The sequence below is a fragment of the Anarhichas minor genome, unplaced genomic scaffold (assembly GCF_050575085.1).
Source record: "Anarhichas minor isolate MPS153535 unplaced genomic scaffold, ASM5057508v1 ptg000074l, whole genome shotgun sequence".
Lineage (NCBI taxonomy): Eukaryota > Metazoa > Chordata > Actinopteri > Perciformes > Anarhichadidae > Anarhichas > Anarhichas minor.
The window spans coordinates 805,520-821,908 of NW_027466520.1; the positions used below are offsets into that span (position 1 = coordinate 805,520).

The following is a 16,389-nucleotide window of genomic DNA, read 5'->3' on the forward strand; positions in this document are numbered from 1 at the left end:
AGCCCAAAATCACGTGTATATATATATATATATATACATATATAAAAACACAGACAAATACGCAGGAAATTAAAATTATTTTTATGTCCATAAGGAATTCTGCTCATTGTCTTCCACTGATGCAGTGAGAATGAATGAATGAATGTAAATGGAACAGTCACACAAATACAGGCATGTTCTTCTAATCCATGAGAACACTAAACACTCTACGCCGTCCACTCACACCACCCAGTGGCCAACACGGGAACTACACCCGCTGTGAGAACGGAAATCTAGTTACCTTCAATTCACTGTTAACTTCATATATACATGTGTATATATATATATATATATACATACAAAGATTCTTTTGATTTTCTTAAATACAATATAACTGTAAAAGTACAGTGTGATACTTAGTAAATAACTTATAAAAGTAATAGCAACCAAAACTACTTAAAGTAAAAGTACTCATTAGCAGAGCGTCCCGTGTCATTATAATGCTACCTCATTATATACTATATTATCTGAGTATTAATACGATTACTTGTCATGTTGTCGATCATTTTAACTAGCATATATTTTATAGACGTTTCTATTTGGTGGTTCATGTTTTCTGTGTAATATTTTAATCTGTCAGACGAATGTGGTGCAGTACAAATACAATATTTACCTCTGAGATGTACTGGAGTAGAAGAATAAAGGAGCTTCAAGTGGAAATGCTAAAGTACCTCAAAATTGTACTTCAGTAAATGTACTTAGTTACTTCCCACCACGTATACTGTCCACTGTGATATCTGTTTATTCACTCATATAATATCGATATCACGCTTTTTATCATCGTGTTTCTGTCTCTCATCGTGCGGCCAACAACTGGTATTGTTAAGATGTTCTCTTCTCAACACAGATCCTCATGTAACCTGGTTTTGGGTCTTCACAGACGTTCTGTAAACTTAAACTGGGCTACATCGACCTGCTTTAACTCGTTTATTCACATAAACAGCAGGAGAGTGAGTGGAGTCTGGTGGGATCGTCCTTTGTGTCCCTTCGTAGAAAATATGAGTTAATTCATGAGGACAGAAGGACCATGAAAAGGTGTTAACCCTGTGTTTCTGTCTGTCTGTCTGTCTCTCTGTCTGTCTGTCCCCCCCCCCAGGCCTGGTGTGTGTGGTGAAACCAGAAGGCGTCCCTCAGCTCTGTCAGACGGATGAGATCGGAGAGTTCTGTGTTTGCTCCATCGCCACCGGCACCTCCTACTACGGCCTCACGGGCATGACCAAGAACACCTTTGAGGTGAGGGTGTGTGTGTGTGTGTGTGTGTGTGTGTGTGTGTGTGTGTGTGTGTGTGTGTGTGTGTGTGTGTGTGTGTGTGTGTGTGTGTGTGTGTGTGTGTGTGTGTGATCATGATGGAGATCTTGATAAAAAGATGCAGAGTTGAAAGACAGGACTTTAAACTTTAAATCAAATGAACCTCGGCCACAACATCCACTTTATTAAGAGCAGCAGCAGCGTGACATTATTGTGTGTGTGTGTGTGTGTGTGTGCAGGTTTACCCGGTGAGCTCCAGCGGGGGTTTGGTCAGCGAGTACGCCTTCGTGCGGACCGGCCTGCTGGGCTTCATCGGCCCCGGCGGCCTCGTCTTCATCACGGGCAAGATGGACGGGCTCATCATGGTGAGCGGGCGGCGGCACAACGCCGACGACATCGTGGCCACGGCGCTGGCGGTGGAGCCGATGAAGTTCGTCTACAGGGGAAGGTGAGGAGGACCAGAACCACCAGGAGACGGTTTACAAGTCACATTCAGAGTCCAGTGGACAGTGTGTTTGTATGAGGTACTTCTCCATAGTCCCTGTAGTACTACAGTGTATTACTACACTGTAGTCCTACAGTAGATGGAGTACCAGTACGGGAGCAAAGCAACGTACTGATGTGGACGGAGTCGGCTGCAAAGCAAGAACTTGAAGCTGTTATCTATGCTCTCTTCAAAGACACAAGACTGCATTCACAAAACCAGTGATTTCTCATACAAACACACCTCTGAACATCTCTACTGTCCCTTTGAAAAGCAGCCAGACGTCTGGCACGCTCCCTGTCAGCCTGATGAATGAGTCGAACCCACACACATAACAAATCTAATGAAGTGGGGCAACAGTGGAAGAATCCAGAAGCAGTAATAGAGTGAAGTTTAATTGTGTCCACGGCCAGCGAGGAGGACATTCATCATCCAGCCGACAGCCTCTGATGACGTTCCTCAGATCTATTTAAGGCTTCAGGCTTCAGCAGGAAGCAAGTTAACAAAAGAACCTTCAGTCTGTTCAGATTGTTGAGTTTTATTGTCTTATTAAAAGAGCCCCAATCTACAATATGTGAGATACGTCAACATTTACATTAGTGCACGAGAAGATAGGTTTAAAAGAAAGGAACAAATACACACACACACACACACATATATATACATATAAATATATATACACACACACACACACACACACAGATACTGTATATACATATATATACATATAAATATATATACAGATACACACAAATCTACTTGTAGGAACGGGTTAATTAAAAAAAACTCAAATAAAACATTCAATTAAATACATTTACAAGTAAAATAGTGACAAACAACATATTGCTAATAATAAAATTAATGTAAAATTAAAGAAAACAATAATTACAAAATAAAGTTAAATAAATGCACATGCTGTAAACATAAAAAAAATAATAACATAAAATGTTTTAAAATAAATAATTAGGATTAGAAACTTACCATTGTTTAGCTTACCACTAAACACAGTGCGAGTGATGCTGTTGGTCCTCCGTCCCTGCAGGATAGCGGTCTTCTCCGTCACGGTGCTGAGGGACGAGAGGATCGTGGTGGTGGCCGAGCAGCGGCCCGACTCCACCGAGGAGGACAGCTTCCAGTGGATGAGCCGCGTGCTGCAGGTGAGTCTCACCTCTCAGCTGTCTGTCTCACCTCTCAGCTGTCTGACCTCTCAGCTGTCTGTCTCACCTCTCACTTGTCTCACCTCTCAGCTGTCTGTCTCACCTCTCACTTGTCTCACCTCTCAGCTGTCTGTCTCACCTCTCAGCTGTCTGTCTCACCTCTCAGCTGTCTGTCTCACCTCTCAGCTGTCTGACCTGGTCCGCTGCTCTCGTTCTCCTAACATGTGCAGCATCATAAATGTAATAAATCTCCCAAACAATTAAACAACATAAAAATAAATATTTTAGTATTTTGGCCGTCGCCATGTTTTTTTAGCAGCCAGTGAACAGGAAGTGACCATATTTAGACTGAGGAGGAGTGACGTAGAGACCTGTCAATCACTGTGTAGCCCCGCCCTAAAGCATCCCCTGCTTTATGGTCTGTTTGACTCTAAATGGACCATAATGTACTAAATGAACATCATGCTGTATTGAAGAAGACTTGAAACTAGAGATTGAGACCATAAACTCATGTTTACAATGTTTACTGAGGTAATAAATCAAGAGAGAAGTAGAGTCATTTTCTCATAGACTTCTATACAACCAGAGGAGTCGCCCCCTGGTGGACACTAGAGAGAATGCAGCTTTAACACATGAAGCTTTGACTTCACGTTTCAGAACCGGAGGTTGCTGTCTGGGCTGAATCAAGGGCAAGGAGGCGGGGTTAAAGGAAACGCTGGTGCGTTTGAATGAGGAAGATCTGGGTCGTTTTATGAACCAGCAGTGGAGCCGCTTCACGTCTTTCCTTCTCTGTAAACCTCCGTTTGTGTCTGACCGTCCTCCGTCTCTCTCAGGCCATCGACAGCATCCACGGGGTGGGCGTGTTCTGCTTGGCTCTGGTCCCGGCCAACACTCTGCCCAAGACCCCTCTGGGCGGCATCCACCTGTCTGAGATCAAGCAGCTGTACCTGGAGGGGGGGCTGCACCCCTGCAACGTCCTCATGTGCCCCCACACCTGCGTCACCAACCTGCCCAAACCCCGGCAGAAACAACCAGGTGGGAAACAAAACACAAGTGTTCACGGGTCTGTGGAGGTGGCTCGTTACTGTGCACAGATGTCAATGTGTGTGTGTGTGTGTGCGTGCTGCAGAGATCGGACCTGCCTCTGTGATGGTGGGGAATCTGGTGTCAGGGAAGAGGATCGCTCAGGCCAGCGGCAGAGATTTAGGACAAACGGACGACAACGACCAGGTGAACAAAAGACTCTGTGCTTTGTTGAGTTCTTTATTAGTTCGACTACGTCATTAAAAACAACATCAGACAATCTTCTAATCAAACGTTTAAATCGTTTTACGGAGAAATCATTCGGGTTCCAGCTACTTAAATATGAGGATTTGCTTCTTTTCTGTGTTCTTTATAATTAAAAACTGAATATTTTGGGTTTTTAACTGTTCTTCAAATATAACGAGATGTTAGATTCACTGACTAATCATTTAAATAATCTGATGAATCTCTAATACAGACAGTCGACTCACACAGCTCTGATCTTACCGTGTTTTTAAATATAAATGATATTATATCGTTGATCATGTAGGAGTAACTTCCTCCTCTGTGTCTGGAGATGAGTGTTAGAGCTAAAGTGAAGGAATGTTTTGATGAGTTCCTCATTGAGAAGTTTTAAAGAATCAATCAAAGTTTCAGCTGATTTACAATCGTTCAGCAGCCGACAGACCGCTTGTTTCAGTCGCTGCATCAGTGAAAATGTTCATGAATTTCTTCTCCAGTCGGCAGCTTGTTTCTCAGCTGCTTTGTGGTTTATTGATATACGTCCTGCAGTCTCAGCTGGATATGAAGCATTAAACTAAAGATTTACTCACAGACGGGAGTCCTGTATCGGCTGCAGAGAAACCTTCTCCACTTGTGTCTCCTGTGCACTTTTACATGATGTGCTGACGGTGGAGATTCATGTTTTAGGGCCTCTGTGAACCCGTATATATACAGCATATATATATATATATATATATATATATATATATACTGTTGTGGGCTATGAATGCCGGTGTCATGTCCAGTGTTTGCATACTGATATATTTCATGTAACTCAGGTACTATTGGTTGGATGCTGCGTCTCTGACTGTGTTTCAGTTCCTGTTCCTGTCGGAGGTTTTGCAGTGGAGGGCTCAGACCACACCGGACCACGTCCTCTACACTCTGCTCAGCTCCAGGGTAACAGCAACGCACCTCCACCCACAGCTACACGTTACCACATTACAGCAGAAGAAGAAGTCCCTTCTTTTATTAAGTACCGTATTTTCCGCACTATAAGGCGCACTTAAAAGCCTTTAATTTTCTCAAAAAACGACAGTGCGCCTTGTAATCCGGAGCGCCTTATATATGGATCAATTGGTTAATTCGTTGATCCATACTGGTTGTACACAGTGCTCTGTCAAAATGTTTCAGTACGACTGGTAAACTACAAAGCCGCACCGCGGTAAACACCGGTACTGTGCTTACTCCTAGTCCAACACCACTTGTGTGTATAAAGACCCCAAAATGGCACCTTTCAAGAGACACGCTTACGACGCTATTCTATTCTATGCGCCTTATAATCCGGTGCGCCCTATATATAAAAACAGTTCTAAAATAGGCCATTCATTGAAGGTGCGCCTTATAATCCGGTGCGCTTTATAGTGCGGAAAATACGGTAGTCACATCACATGACCGCAGACAGGAAGTCTCTACGTCTACTAGTCACACTCACGTACCAGTTTTTACACAATGCATCTTAAATATCTTAAAGATGCTAATAATGCTCATTACGACAAACACTTCCCAATACTCGTGAAATATTGTTCAACATGAGTTCTTTTACTTTTTACAAGCAAAAACACCTTTTATTGATAGTTGTTTACTAGTTTTTTAAGAGGCCTTTTTGATGTGTTGAGTGTTTAGTCGTGCGTGTTGAAGTTGTTTCCACACGTCTTTATTAGTTATAGTTGTTGTTTCCTTTATCAACAACTTTGGTCCGTGATGCAAATGTTTCAGCTGCTTTTGGGCGAGTAGAGAATCCGGCTGAAGTCGTGTAGTGAGAACGAGACGTCGTCTGCAAACCAATTTTACAAATATCACCTTTAATCTCACTCACTCGTCGTGGTCCCAGGTAGGCTGGATTACTACGGCGGTACGAACACAAAATAAACGGATTTCACTTTGATTTTATAGCAATAAACTGATAAACAAGGGTTCCGGGATACCTACGTTATAATGCCGATCTGTAAAAAGTCTGAGCTCATGCTGCGTCAGGTCTGTCCGCAAGACGACAAGTGATCGCACCGAGCAAAAACCTTTTCTTCTCATCTGGTGTGAACGCACCTTTAACCCTGAGGGAGTGACACCAAACCTGGTCTTAGATAGAGAGATGACTAACGAGGTCCATGTGGTTCACTTTGACGTTAATCTGCTTTAGTCTCTTTCCTCTCGTCACTCTCTCCTCCTCCTCCTCCTGCAGGGGGCGGTGTCCAGCTCCCTCACCTGTCTGCAGCTCCACAAGAGGGCGGAGCGAGTGGCGGCTCTGCTGATGGAGAGAGCCGGTCTGCAGGAGGGAGACCACGTGGCTCTGGTCTACCCACCAGGTCAGACAGGACTCAGGCTGTTTTAACCCACAGAACAACAGAGCTGAGTTCATCCCTCACGCCCCTCTGTGTGTGTGTGTGTGTGTGTGTGTGTGTGTGTGTGTGTGTGTGTGTGTGTGTGTGTGTGTGTGTGTGTGTGTGTGTGTGTGTGTGTGTGTGTGTGTGTGTGTGTGTGTGTGTGTGTGCAGGTATTGACCTGATTGCAGCCTTCTACGGCTCCCTGTACGCCGGCTGTGTTCCCATCACGGTGCGACCGCCTCACCCTCAGAACATCTCCACCACGCTGCCCACCGTCAAGATGATCGTGGAGGTCAGAGATCACTAAACACCAGATCATACTTTGTGTGTTTGAGTTCACGTTGCTGCTGCTAATCATACAACGGGCTCTGCTAGCTGCTGTGTAGCTATATTAAAATAACGACATTAAATATTACAGTTTAATAATCAAGCTATCGTCTGCAGGTCAGCCACTCGGCCTGTGTGATGACCACGGCGATCATCTGTAAGCTGCTGCGCTCCAAAGAGGCCACGGCCACCGTGGACATCAGGAACTGGCCGCCTGTCCTCGACACGGGTACGCCCGCTGACCTCTGACCTTAGGAACACAACCTTAACCTCAACCATGAGAGTGCAGCTCCGACATCAACATCTTCTGACCAGCAACCTTCATCCTCTCTTTGTGTTTCACTGGCAACATGTCCAAACAGCGCTACACATTGGTCAAAAACACACAAACACACAAACACACAGAGCACTTGAAGTAGTCGTAGTTTGGAGACAGGAAGTCACAACAAAACTATGTTCTGTCACGAGAGAGAGCGGTGACACAGGAGATGATGTACAGTGGATACGATCACATAACAATGTTGTGCGATCCAGATGTTCCTCCAGCAGAATGTGACTGCGTTGTGTTTTTAGGTTCTATAATCTTCATGCTGTTGAGGTGGAAATTGCAGTAAACATTCAGTCAGAAAGAGAATAAACAAGTGAACGTTTGTGTGCACTTGAAGTATTAAATGTTTGTCTTTCATGAAGATAAAACAATCCTGGTTTGAACTCAGTCAAAGCAACAAAACATCTGCTGCAACAAGACACTTTAAACCTCCATCAACGGCTGCTCACCAGCTGCTGTAGCATCGTGGGTTCAACCTGAGTTCAGTGTTTCATAAAACAAACGTGTGTGTGTGTGTGTGTGTGTGTGTGTGTGTGTGTGTGTGTGTGTGTGTGTGTGTGTGTGTGTGTGTGTGTGTGTGTGTGCTGCAGATGACCTGCCAAAGAAGAAGCCTCCAGCTCTCTATAAGCCCACCAACCCTGACGGTCTGGCCTATCTGGACTTCAGCGTGTCCACGACCGGCATGCTGGCCGGAGTCCAGGTCAGCTCAGCGATAATCCTCCTCAGTCCTCATCAGTCCTCATCCATCACTCATCACTCAGTACACAACACACACAGCTGCTTTATTATCAGTGTTTGAAATACATCTGAGCAAATACATTTATTTAAAGTTAAAGTCTCTCTCTCTCTCTCTGTCCCTCTCTCTCTCTCTCTGCCTCTCTCTCTCTCTCTGTCCCTCTCTCTCTCTCTCTCTCTCTGTCCCTCTCTCTCTCTCTCTGCCTCTCTCTCTCTCTCTGTCCCTCTCTCTCTCTCTCTGCCTCTCTCTCTCTCTCTCTGTCCTGCCTCTCTCTCTCTCTCTCTGTCCCTCTCTCTCTCTCTCTCTCTCTCTCTCTCTCTGTTCCTCTCTCTCTCTGTTCCTCTCTCTCTCTCTCTCTCTCTCTCTCTCCCTCCCCCTCCCCCTCTCTCTCTCTCCCTCCCCCTCCCCCTCTGTCTCTCTCTCTCTCCAGATATCCCATAATGCCGTTGGAGCCTTCTGTCGGTCGGTGAAGCTGCAGTGTGAGTTGTACCCGTCCAGAGAAGTGGCCATCTGTCTGGATCCGTACTGCGGTCTCGGCTTCGTCCTCTGGTGTCTCTGCAGGTTGGTGTCTCCGTCTACTCACCGTACACACTGAAGACATCTTTAAAGTCCGCTCAGCAGCTGACTGACTCAGTTCGAGACCAGCTGGTGAACATTGTGGAGCGTTTAGCAGCTAAAGAGACAGATATGTCCATCAGGAGGTGGTGGAGACCAAAAACAGAGCTCAAAGAGAGCTCCTAAGGAAACCTGTTGTCGCTCTGTTACCGATGGATGTGTAAATAAAGTTTCACACATCAACCGTAAAGGAACTGATGTGTCAGTATTGACTTCACAACTTCTGCAAACAAGTGGCCAAAAACAACTAGAGTTACTGCAGAGAGGTGTCCTGACTTTAACTTGAAGCTCCAAAAACACTGGATCCTACATTTCCCATAATGCAACTCACCTCTCATTAGACTCAACACCTGTTTCTGTCACACGTTGGTAGTCGCCAAGGTGTCCACACAGTGTTTGTTCTTCATGACTTCATCTGTCATTGCACCTGTTTTATTACTATCATCATTATTACAGTCTGTTACACGTTATGCTCAGGGTATGATTCATGTCACAAAGCTGCCGTTTAATAACCAGAGCAGACGTTCTATCTGCTCTGGTTCCTCATCTCACGTCTGCTTAGTTTTAAATCCTCAGCTCATAAACTCTGAACTTGGCGAGAGCAGATTTCTGTCTTATGAATCTCCCTCAGAGACTTTAAAGCAACAATATCTCACATCGGACTGTGATGAATGACTCTCTGTCTGAGCCGTGTGGCTCCTTCATGGACAGTAGATGTAAATGCATTAAAGGAAGGCGTGCGGTGTGTTCTGCAGCGTGTATTCCGGCCACCAGTCCATCCTGATCCCCCCGGTGGAGCTGGAGTCCAACCCGGCGCTGTGGCTGCTGGCCGTCAGCCAGCTGAAGGTGCGAGACACCTTCTGCTCCTACAGCGTCATGGAGCTGTGCACCAAAGGACTCGGCCTGCAGACCGAGGCGCTCAAGGTCAGAGACTCGGTTCACGGGATGCTTGTGACGTTTATTCAGAAGAGTTTAACCGCTTTCAACCGCCAGGGTCCAGAGCTGTGGATCGTACATGAAACACACCTTTCTTGTTGCTCCCGTCACGTTTTTCTCTCTGTGGTCTTGATTTTAACAACAAAATAAAAGTCCTGCTCCTCTATGGAAACACAACCGTGATGACTAGTAGAGAGAACTAGAACATGTCACAGTTATGATGACATCAATCATTAAAAAAGATGAAGAACAAGTTGAAATTATTTGATCATTTCTTTTACAAAAATTGGCAAACAATAGAATCTAAATATTCAACATGTTTCCAACATGTCTACAAGTGTTACCAATGTTGGAAATAAAAATGAAGGCTCCACATGTTATGAATATTAAACTATTGACATGTTTCCATCCTCTCCTCCTCTCTCCTCTCCTCTCTCCTCTCCTCTCTCTCCTCTCTCCTCTTCTCTCCTCTCTCCTCTCCTCTCCTCTCTCCTCTCCTCCCTTCTCTCTCCTCTCCTCTCTCCTCTCCTCCCTTCTCTCTCCTCTCCTCTCTCTCCTCTCCTCTCTCCTCCCTTCTCTCTCCTCTCTCCTCTCCTCTCTCTCCTCTCTCCTCTCCTCTCCTCTCTCTCCTCTCCTCCTCTCTCCTCTCCTCTCTCTCCTCTCTCCTCTCCTCTCTCTCCTCTCTCCTCTCCTCCCTTCTCTCTCCTCTCCTCTCTCTCCTCTCCTCTCTCCTCCCTTCTCTCTCCTCTCTCCTCTCTCCTCTCCTCTCCTCTCTCTCCTCTCCTCCCTTCTCTCTCCTCTCCTCTCTCTCCTCTCCTCTCTCCTCTCCTCTCTCTCCTCTCCTCCCTTCTCTCTCCTCTCCTCTCCTCTCTCCTCCCTTCTCTCTCCTCTCTCTCCTCTCCTCTCCTCTCTCCTCCCTTCTCTCTCCTCCCTTCTCTCTCCTCTCTCTCCTCTCTCCTCTCCTCTCCTCTCTCTCCTCTCCTCCCTTCTCTCTCCTCTCCTCTCTCTCCTCTCCTCTCTCCTCCCTTCTCTCTCCTCTCTCTCCTCTCCTCTCCTCTCTCCTCCCTTCTCTCCTCTCTCCTCCCTTCTCTCTCCTCTCCTCTCTCCTCCCTTCTCTCTCCTCTCCTCTCTCCTCTCTCCTCTCCTCTCTCTCCTCTCTCTCCTCTCTTCTCTCCTCTCCTCTCCGTTCACTTCCTGTAGTTCAGTCAGTGTCTCCTCCTTGTAGTCACATGACTGTTGGTCTCAGATGAATCAATCATGACGTCATAGTTTCACACTTTGATGTTTTTACACAATCATGTTAAAGTGAACTCTTTATTAGAGGAGACGTTTATAATGAGAACATGAAGAATAAAATGTTTCAGATTAAATATCATAAGTTAAGTCTTCGTTTTGTTTGCTTTTTCTGACGACGTCCGTCACACGTGATGCGTTCAAAGACCGTTGGATAGATCTAATACGTTTAAAACCTCTGGTCACCGGTCAGCCTGCAGCTGAACACACAGTTATAAACTCAGTGACTTCAGACGTCGGCCGTAATAAACTGCGACTGTGTCTCTGTCTGCTGAAGCCTGAGGTGCAGTCACCGACGCCTCTGATTGGTCACAGCGGAGTTAATTTGAGTCATTATCCGTCTTTTAGTCTCCATGGAGACTGAAGGCCGAACGCAGAAGAGGAAAGCACAAATGTTCTTCACTGACACACACCGTTCTCTGACATAAGTTTAACCCTCAAAGGTTTACCTCCTAAAGGATTCACAACATCTCATCATCTGCACCATTCCCCCTAGTCTTCTCGCTCCTCTGTAATGTGACGCGGTCTCCCGTCTCTGGTCCAGGCTCGAGGTCTGGATCTGTCCCGGGTCCGGGCCTGCGTCGTGGTGGCGGAGGAGAGGCCCAGGATGTCGCTCACTCACTCCTTCTCGAAGCTCTTCAAAGACCTCGGCCTTCACCCGAGATCCGTCAGCACGGCCTTCGGCTGCAGAGTCAACCTGGCCATCTGCCTGCAGGTAACAACGTCACACGCGTGTAACACGTCAACACGCTTCATCTTCTGCAGCTGCTTCATCAGCATGTCAGGGGTTCATCTGCTCCACAATGCTCACTATGGAGCAAAGATAAAGATCTTATTAGTACTTAAACATAAAAGAAACTGCATCTACAACCAGTGAGTGACCGTTACACGTCTCTGATCACATGCTCGCTGTGTCTGCGCTGTGATTGGCTGCAGGGCACTTCGGGACCGGACCCTACGACTGTGTACGTGGACATGAGAGCGCTGCGTCACGACAGGTACCACGGCCTGCTGTCCTCCTCTTCATCCTCCTCCTCTTCCCCCAACAACATCCTGACGCGTGTGCGTGTGCTTGTGCGTGTGCTTGTGCGTGTGCGTGTGTTTGTTTCAGGGTTCGGTTGGTGGAGAGAGGTTCTCCTCACAGTCTGCCGTTAATGGAGTCTGGCAAGGTGAGTGATTCAGAGGTGCAGTAACATCCACATGGAGCATGTTTCTTCAGGATTGAATTCATTTATTTTCACTTTTTACAATCTGTGCACATAAAGCCTTCAACGGTCCAAGAGAGACTGAAGATCATCATCGTCCTTATTCCTCCTTATTCTCCAGAACAAACCGGGTTTTTGTTTGACAGCCAGAGTTCAAAGAGCTTTCACCGACAAACACACAAAGTTTCATCAAAACGCCTCAAACAGAAACCTAATAAACGTCCGTTGATTAGGTTTCTTCACCTCGTGGCAGGATCAGATTCACCATCATAACACAACAGCGATTTCAGAGATTCATCTCTTCTCACCGTGGAGAAACGGTTCAGTTGCACTGAAATGGCATCGAATGTGCCGACAGACCGGACTGCTCCTGCTCCCGTCCTCCCACGCTCAGTGAGTCAGAGCCCCGAAACCTTCGTCTCCGTCTGAAGGAATCTCATCCGGCTCATGTTTGTCCTGAACGTGGACCAGAAAACAGACGCCCAGCATGCTTCACTCCTTCAAATAATGATGGTAACCGCTCGTCACGTGGTGAATCAGATGGTGGAGGAGGAAGTCAGGTCAGATGTAGTCAAAGAGTCGGTGACTGACGGGTCGGTTTAAAGTGCCGGATGTTTCTTCCTCCACACCGACACAAAGAGAAGACGTCAGTCTGACTCACTGTGTGGAGGAGTCCGTCCAACGCCCGTCTCATGTTTCACTTCAGGAGATCTGAGTAACGCTGCTCCTCCTGGCTATTCAGATATATATATATATATATATATATATATATAAAGTCAAACCTGACTGATGCATTGTGGGTATGTGGTAATAATAGAAGAGCTCATCGTTAATGAAAACTTTCTTTGTTCCTCGTGTTTTATTTATCAAAAGAAAAACCAGCAAACAAAAGAACAAAGAAATCATATCGATGCCTCTCTGCTAAAAAAATAACCTGCCCCAGTGCATGCTGGTCCTCAACCTGCCTACTCATATACATGTACATATATACATATGTATATGTACATGTATATGTATACTGTATGTATACTTGAACAGCTAAATATTTAAACTAAACAGTTAAATATAGAAAACATCTAGAATAAAATAAACAATACTCTTCTGATTCAAAGTATTTTATTGTTGTTTGTTACTGAACATGACTCCGCTGTGTGTTCATGTGTCGCTGACGTGACTCAGCGGTAGAAAGATGGAGGCTGATTGTAGTTTTGTTGTTTTCAGATCCTTCCTGGAGTTCGTGTGATCATCGCTAACCCAGAGACCAAAGGACCGCTGGGAGACTCCCACCTCGGAGAGGTCCGCTCAGACACAACTTCATCTCTTCATTTAGTTCTTTACGCTCTTCTGTCGCCTGTTTCCTCTGTTTCTCTCCTCTCTCTGTTGTTTGTTCGTCTTTGTCTCTTTCTTTCTCGTTTAGTTTTTCTTTTTCTTTACCTTTCTCTCCTTTCTTGTGTTGTTTCTTGTGTTGTATTCTTTTCTTTACGCTTTCCCTTTTCTGTTTTTTCATTTTCATTGTCTTGTTTTGTCTTAATTGTTTCACTTTTCTGTCCTTCCGTCTCTGTTTTGTTCTCTCTGTTCCGTCCTTTCATCTCTTCCTGATGTTTTCTTTCTCCTGAAGTTAAAAGCTTCATTTATCTGCGCTGCCGTTCTACATTCTAGTTATTCATCCATATTCATTCTGTAACTACCTGCCTCACTTCTTCATCAGAGAACGGACTTAGACTCAGCTTTGTGCAGCATCATGACCATGCTGAGTGTTTGATATATCATATAACATAACGGTGCTCTGTTGACAGATCTGGGTGCACAGCACTCATAACGGCAGCGGTTACTACAGCGGTTACGGAGAGGAGGTTCTTCAGTCCGATCACTTCAACTCCAGACTCAGTTTTGGAGACACTCAGACGGCCTGGGCCAGGACGGGCTACCTGGGCTTCCTCCGCCGCACCGAGCTCACCGACGCCACCGGAGGTTAGTCTCCCTCTCCGCGACCGCTTCCGATCCCGTCGACTCGCCGTCAACGTGGCCGACCCTCTTTTGTCTCTTTGTGTTGTCAGAGAGACACGACGCTCTGTTCGTGGTGGGAGCTCTGGAGGAGGCCATGGAGCTGAGGGGGATGAGGTACCACCCCATCGACATCGAGACCTCCGTCATCAGAGCCCACAAGAGCATCATGGAGTGGTAGGTTGGACCTCTAACACACCGACCAGTCGTCACAAAAACATCTGAAGGAACAATTCAGAAACGTGTGTCGTATCAGCTCTTTATCGCACTTAAAGACACGATGCCACGCGGCTAACGGTGAGAAGAGATAGACTACTTGTTAAGGTTAGAAACAAAACACCGTGGTTTATGTTAAGATAATAACGTAACAACAGAGAAACAACCGGAGTAGAACGGACATTTAACCGACCGACTAGTACAAATATGGTTATATACACATGGTTTACTAGTTAGCTAGTTATGCTAGTTAACTAGTTTTTTTTGTAACCAGTGTAGCATGAAAGCGTGGCGGAACTAGCATGCTAGCTAGCTAACTAGCGGACAGCTGGTTAGTTAGCTATCTTGCTAATTGCCAGAAAATTAAGCAATCGGCTCGTTACAGAAAACGAGCCGAACAAACACTCATCTGGTGATAGCGACGTGCTTTCCTACGCTGTGTTTTAGTTTTTACGAAAGTTAGTCCGCTGTGGCGACGGTACACATAAAAATGGCCGCCGCTCTTCGTTGATTTAAATGGGAATTTCCGTTCTACTGACAAAATAACGTAACTAGCTCGAATAAATAACAACAGCAATTAGCGGAGTTTCTTACGTAATTATTTCGTAAAAAGCATAAAGTCAATGTTTATTGTTGGTTTCACACGGACAGCGGTCTCCTGGGTGAGAGTCCTTAGTTTGTTTGACTCACCCTGAGTGGACCCTCACCGTTTATACTCTCTATAATACCACGGGACGGTCACTTTATACACTACGTCACATTCAACAACTTCATTGTTTGCAGAAAAGTACAATACCAACATGTTTTCCTGGCGACTGGTCTGGAGGGACACATTTGGGACATTTAGCCCCTAAAGACACAGATAGTAACGTATTTTGTGGAGTGTGTTTTTAAGCTTGTTGAGGAGTTCTGCTGCCCTCTAGTGGTTAGAAATAAAACCAGTGAACTTAGCTTTTTAAACAGTAGAATGACAGATGATGAACTGCGTCCTCCTCAGTGCGGTCTTCCCCTGGACCAACCTGCTGGTGGTGGTGGTGGAGCTGGAGGGCTCCGAGCAGGAGGCCCTGGACCTGGTTCCGATGGTGACCAAGGCGGTGCTGGAGGAGCACTACCTGATCGTGGGCGTGGTCGTGGTGACGGACATCGGCGTCATCCCCATCAACTCCCGCGGCGAGAAACAGCGCATGCACCTCCGGGACGGCTTCCTGCAGGACCAGCTGGACCCCATCTACGTGGCCTACAACATGTAGCCTGTGTGTGTGTGTGTGTGTGTGTGTGTGTGTGTGTGAGAGTGTGTGAGAGTGTGTGTGTGTGTGTGCGTGTGCGAGCATGCCGTGCATTTCGCTGTTGTTGTTCCTTTATTTCCCAGAATCAAGATGTACTGTATTTTTGAACCTGCATATGGTGTGGTGTTAAAGTCGTCCGTTTTCTTTAAAGTCGTGTTGTGCCAGTTGATTGATTGATTGGTTGATTGATTGGTTGATTGATTGCTCAGTGGTGGGATGCTCATTTTTACAGCCCAGTTACCCGGAGCTCGTCACTGTAGAAAGCCTTATAGGGGAACACTGTGCTCGACAGCTCTGGTGGTTTTTAGGAGGTCAAAGTAGAAAAGAGATCAATACTAGAGACTGTATCTGTCATCATGTTTTACTGGTCCAATCAAAAAACTACAAAAAAAAGAAGCTATTTAAATTCAAATTAGAACAGGGGCAGCCAGATAACTGTAAAAAATATAAATATTGTACATAGACATAATAATCTATATGGAGAGGTACCGAAAACAATGAGGTATAGTAGCCCCTATATGCAGCTCTCTCCACCTGCACCCTCTGTGTGTGTGTGTGTGTGTGTGTGTGTGTGTGTGTGTGTGTGTGTGTGTGTGTGTGTGTGTGTGTGTGTGTGTGTGTGTGTGTGTGTGTGTGTGTGTGTGTGTGTGTGTTCATCATGTGTTAAAGTGGGACAGGGACGTTTTTCGTGGTTTTAATGTGACTCACGCAGCAGATTTTTTATCCGCAGAGGAAGAAATAAGAAACGTTTTAATTTAGAATTTAAACACAAAGTTTCAGCCGTTGAATCTGAAAAAAAACCTACAATTAATTTTAGTTTTCAGCAACTAAAGTCTCAGAAAAACAAACATATTGAAGCTCGGGAGACAAAGTGAAATGTCTTTGA

At 45.7% G+C, this 16,389-nt stretch overlaps 1 protein-coding gene across 1 annotated transcript in view; it reads left to right on the forward strand.

The window, feature by feature from the left end:
- LOC142937424 (disco-interacting protein 2 homolog C-like) overlaps window positions 1–15,467 on the forward strand; it is a 37,129-nt gene extending 21,662 nt beyond the window's left edge. The window contains exons 20-38 of the mRNA XM_076080336.1: window positions 1,136–1,272; window positions 1,527–1,735; window positions 2,814–2,928; window positions 3,762–3,963; window positions 4,058–4,176; window positions 5,053–5,133; window positions 6,416–6,539; window positions 6,728–6,849; window positions 7,002–7,113; window positions 7,803–7,912; window positions 8,379–8,509; window positions 9,319–9,487; window positions 11,337–11,507; window positions 11,729–11,790; window positions 11,904–11,961; window positions 13,219–13,293; window positions 13,794–13,968; window positions 14,055–14,178; window positions 15,215–15,467. Of these exons, the coding sequence (XP_075936451.1) occupies window positions 1,136–1,272; window positions 1,527–1,735; window positions 2,814–2,928; window positions 3,762–3,963; window positions 4,058–4,176; window positions 5,053–5,133; window positions 6,416–6,539; window positions 6,728–6,849; window positions 7,002–7,113; window positions 7,803–7,912; window positions 8,379–8,509; window positions 9,319–9,487; window positions 11,337–11,507; window positions 11,729–11,790; window positions 11,904–11,961; window positions 13,219–13,293; window positions 13,794–13,968; window positions 14,055–14,178; window positions 15,215–15,467 (2,549 nt within the window). The remainder of the gene's footprint in view (window positions 1–1,135; window positions 1,273–1,526; window positions 1,736–2,813; window positions 2,929–3,761; window positions 3,964–4,057; window positions 4,177–5,052; window positions 5,134–6,415; window positions 6,540–6,727; window positions 6,850–7,001; window positions 7,114–7,802; window positions 7,913–8,378; window positions 8,510–9,318; window positions 9,488–11,336; window positions 11,508–11,728; window positions 11,791–11,903; window positions 11,962–13,218; window positions 13,294–13,793; window positions 13,969–14,054; window positions 14,179–15,214) is intronic.
- Window positions 15,468–16,389: the final 922 nt, after the last annotated feature.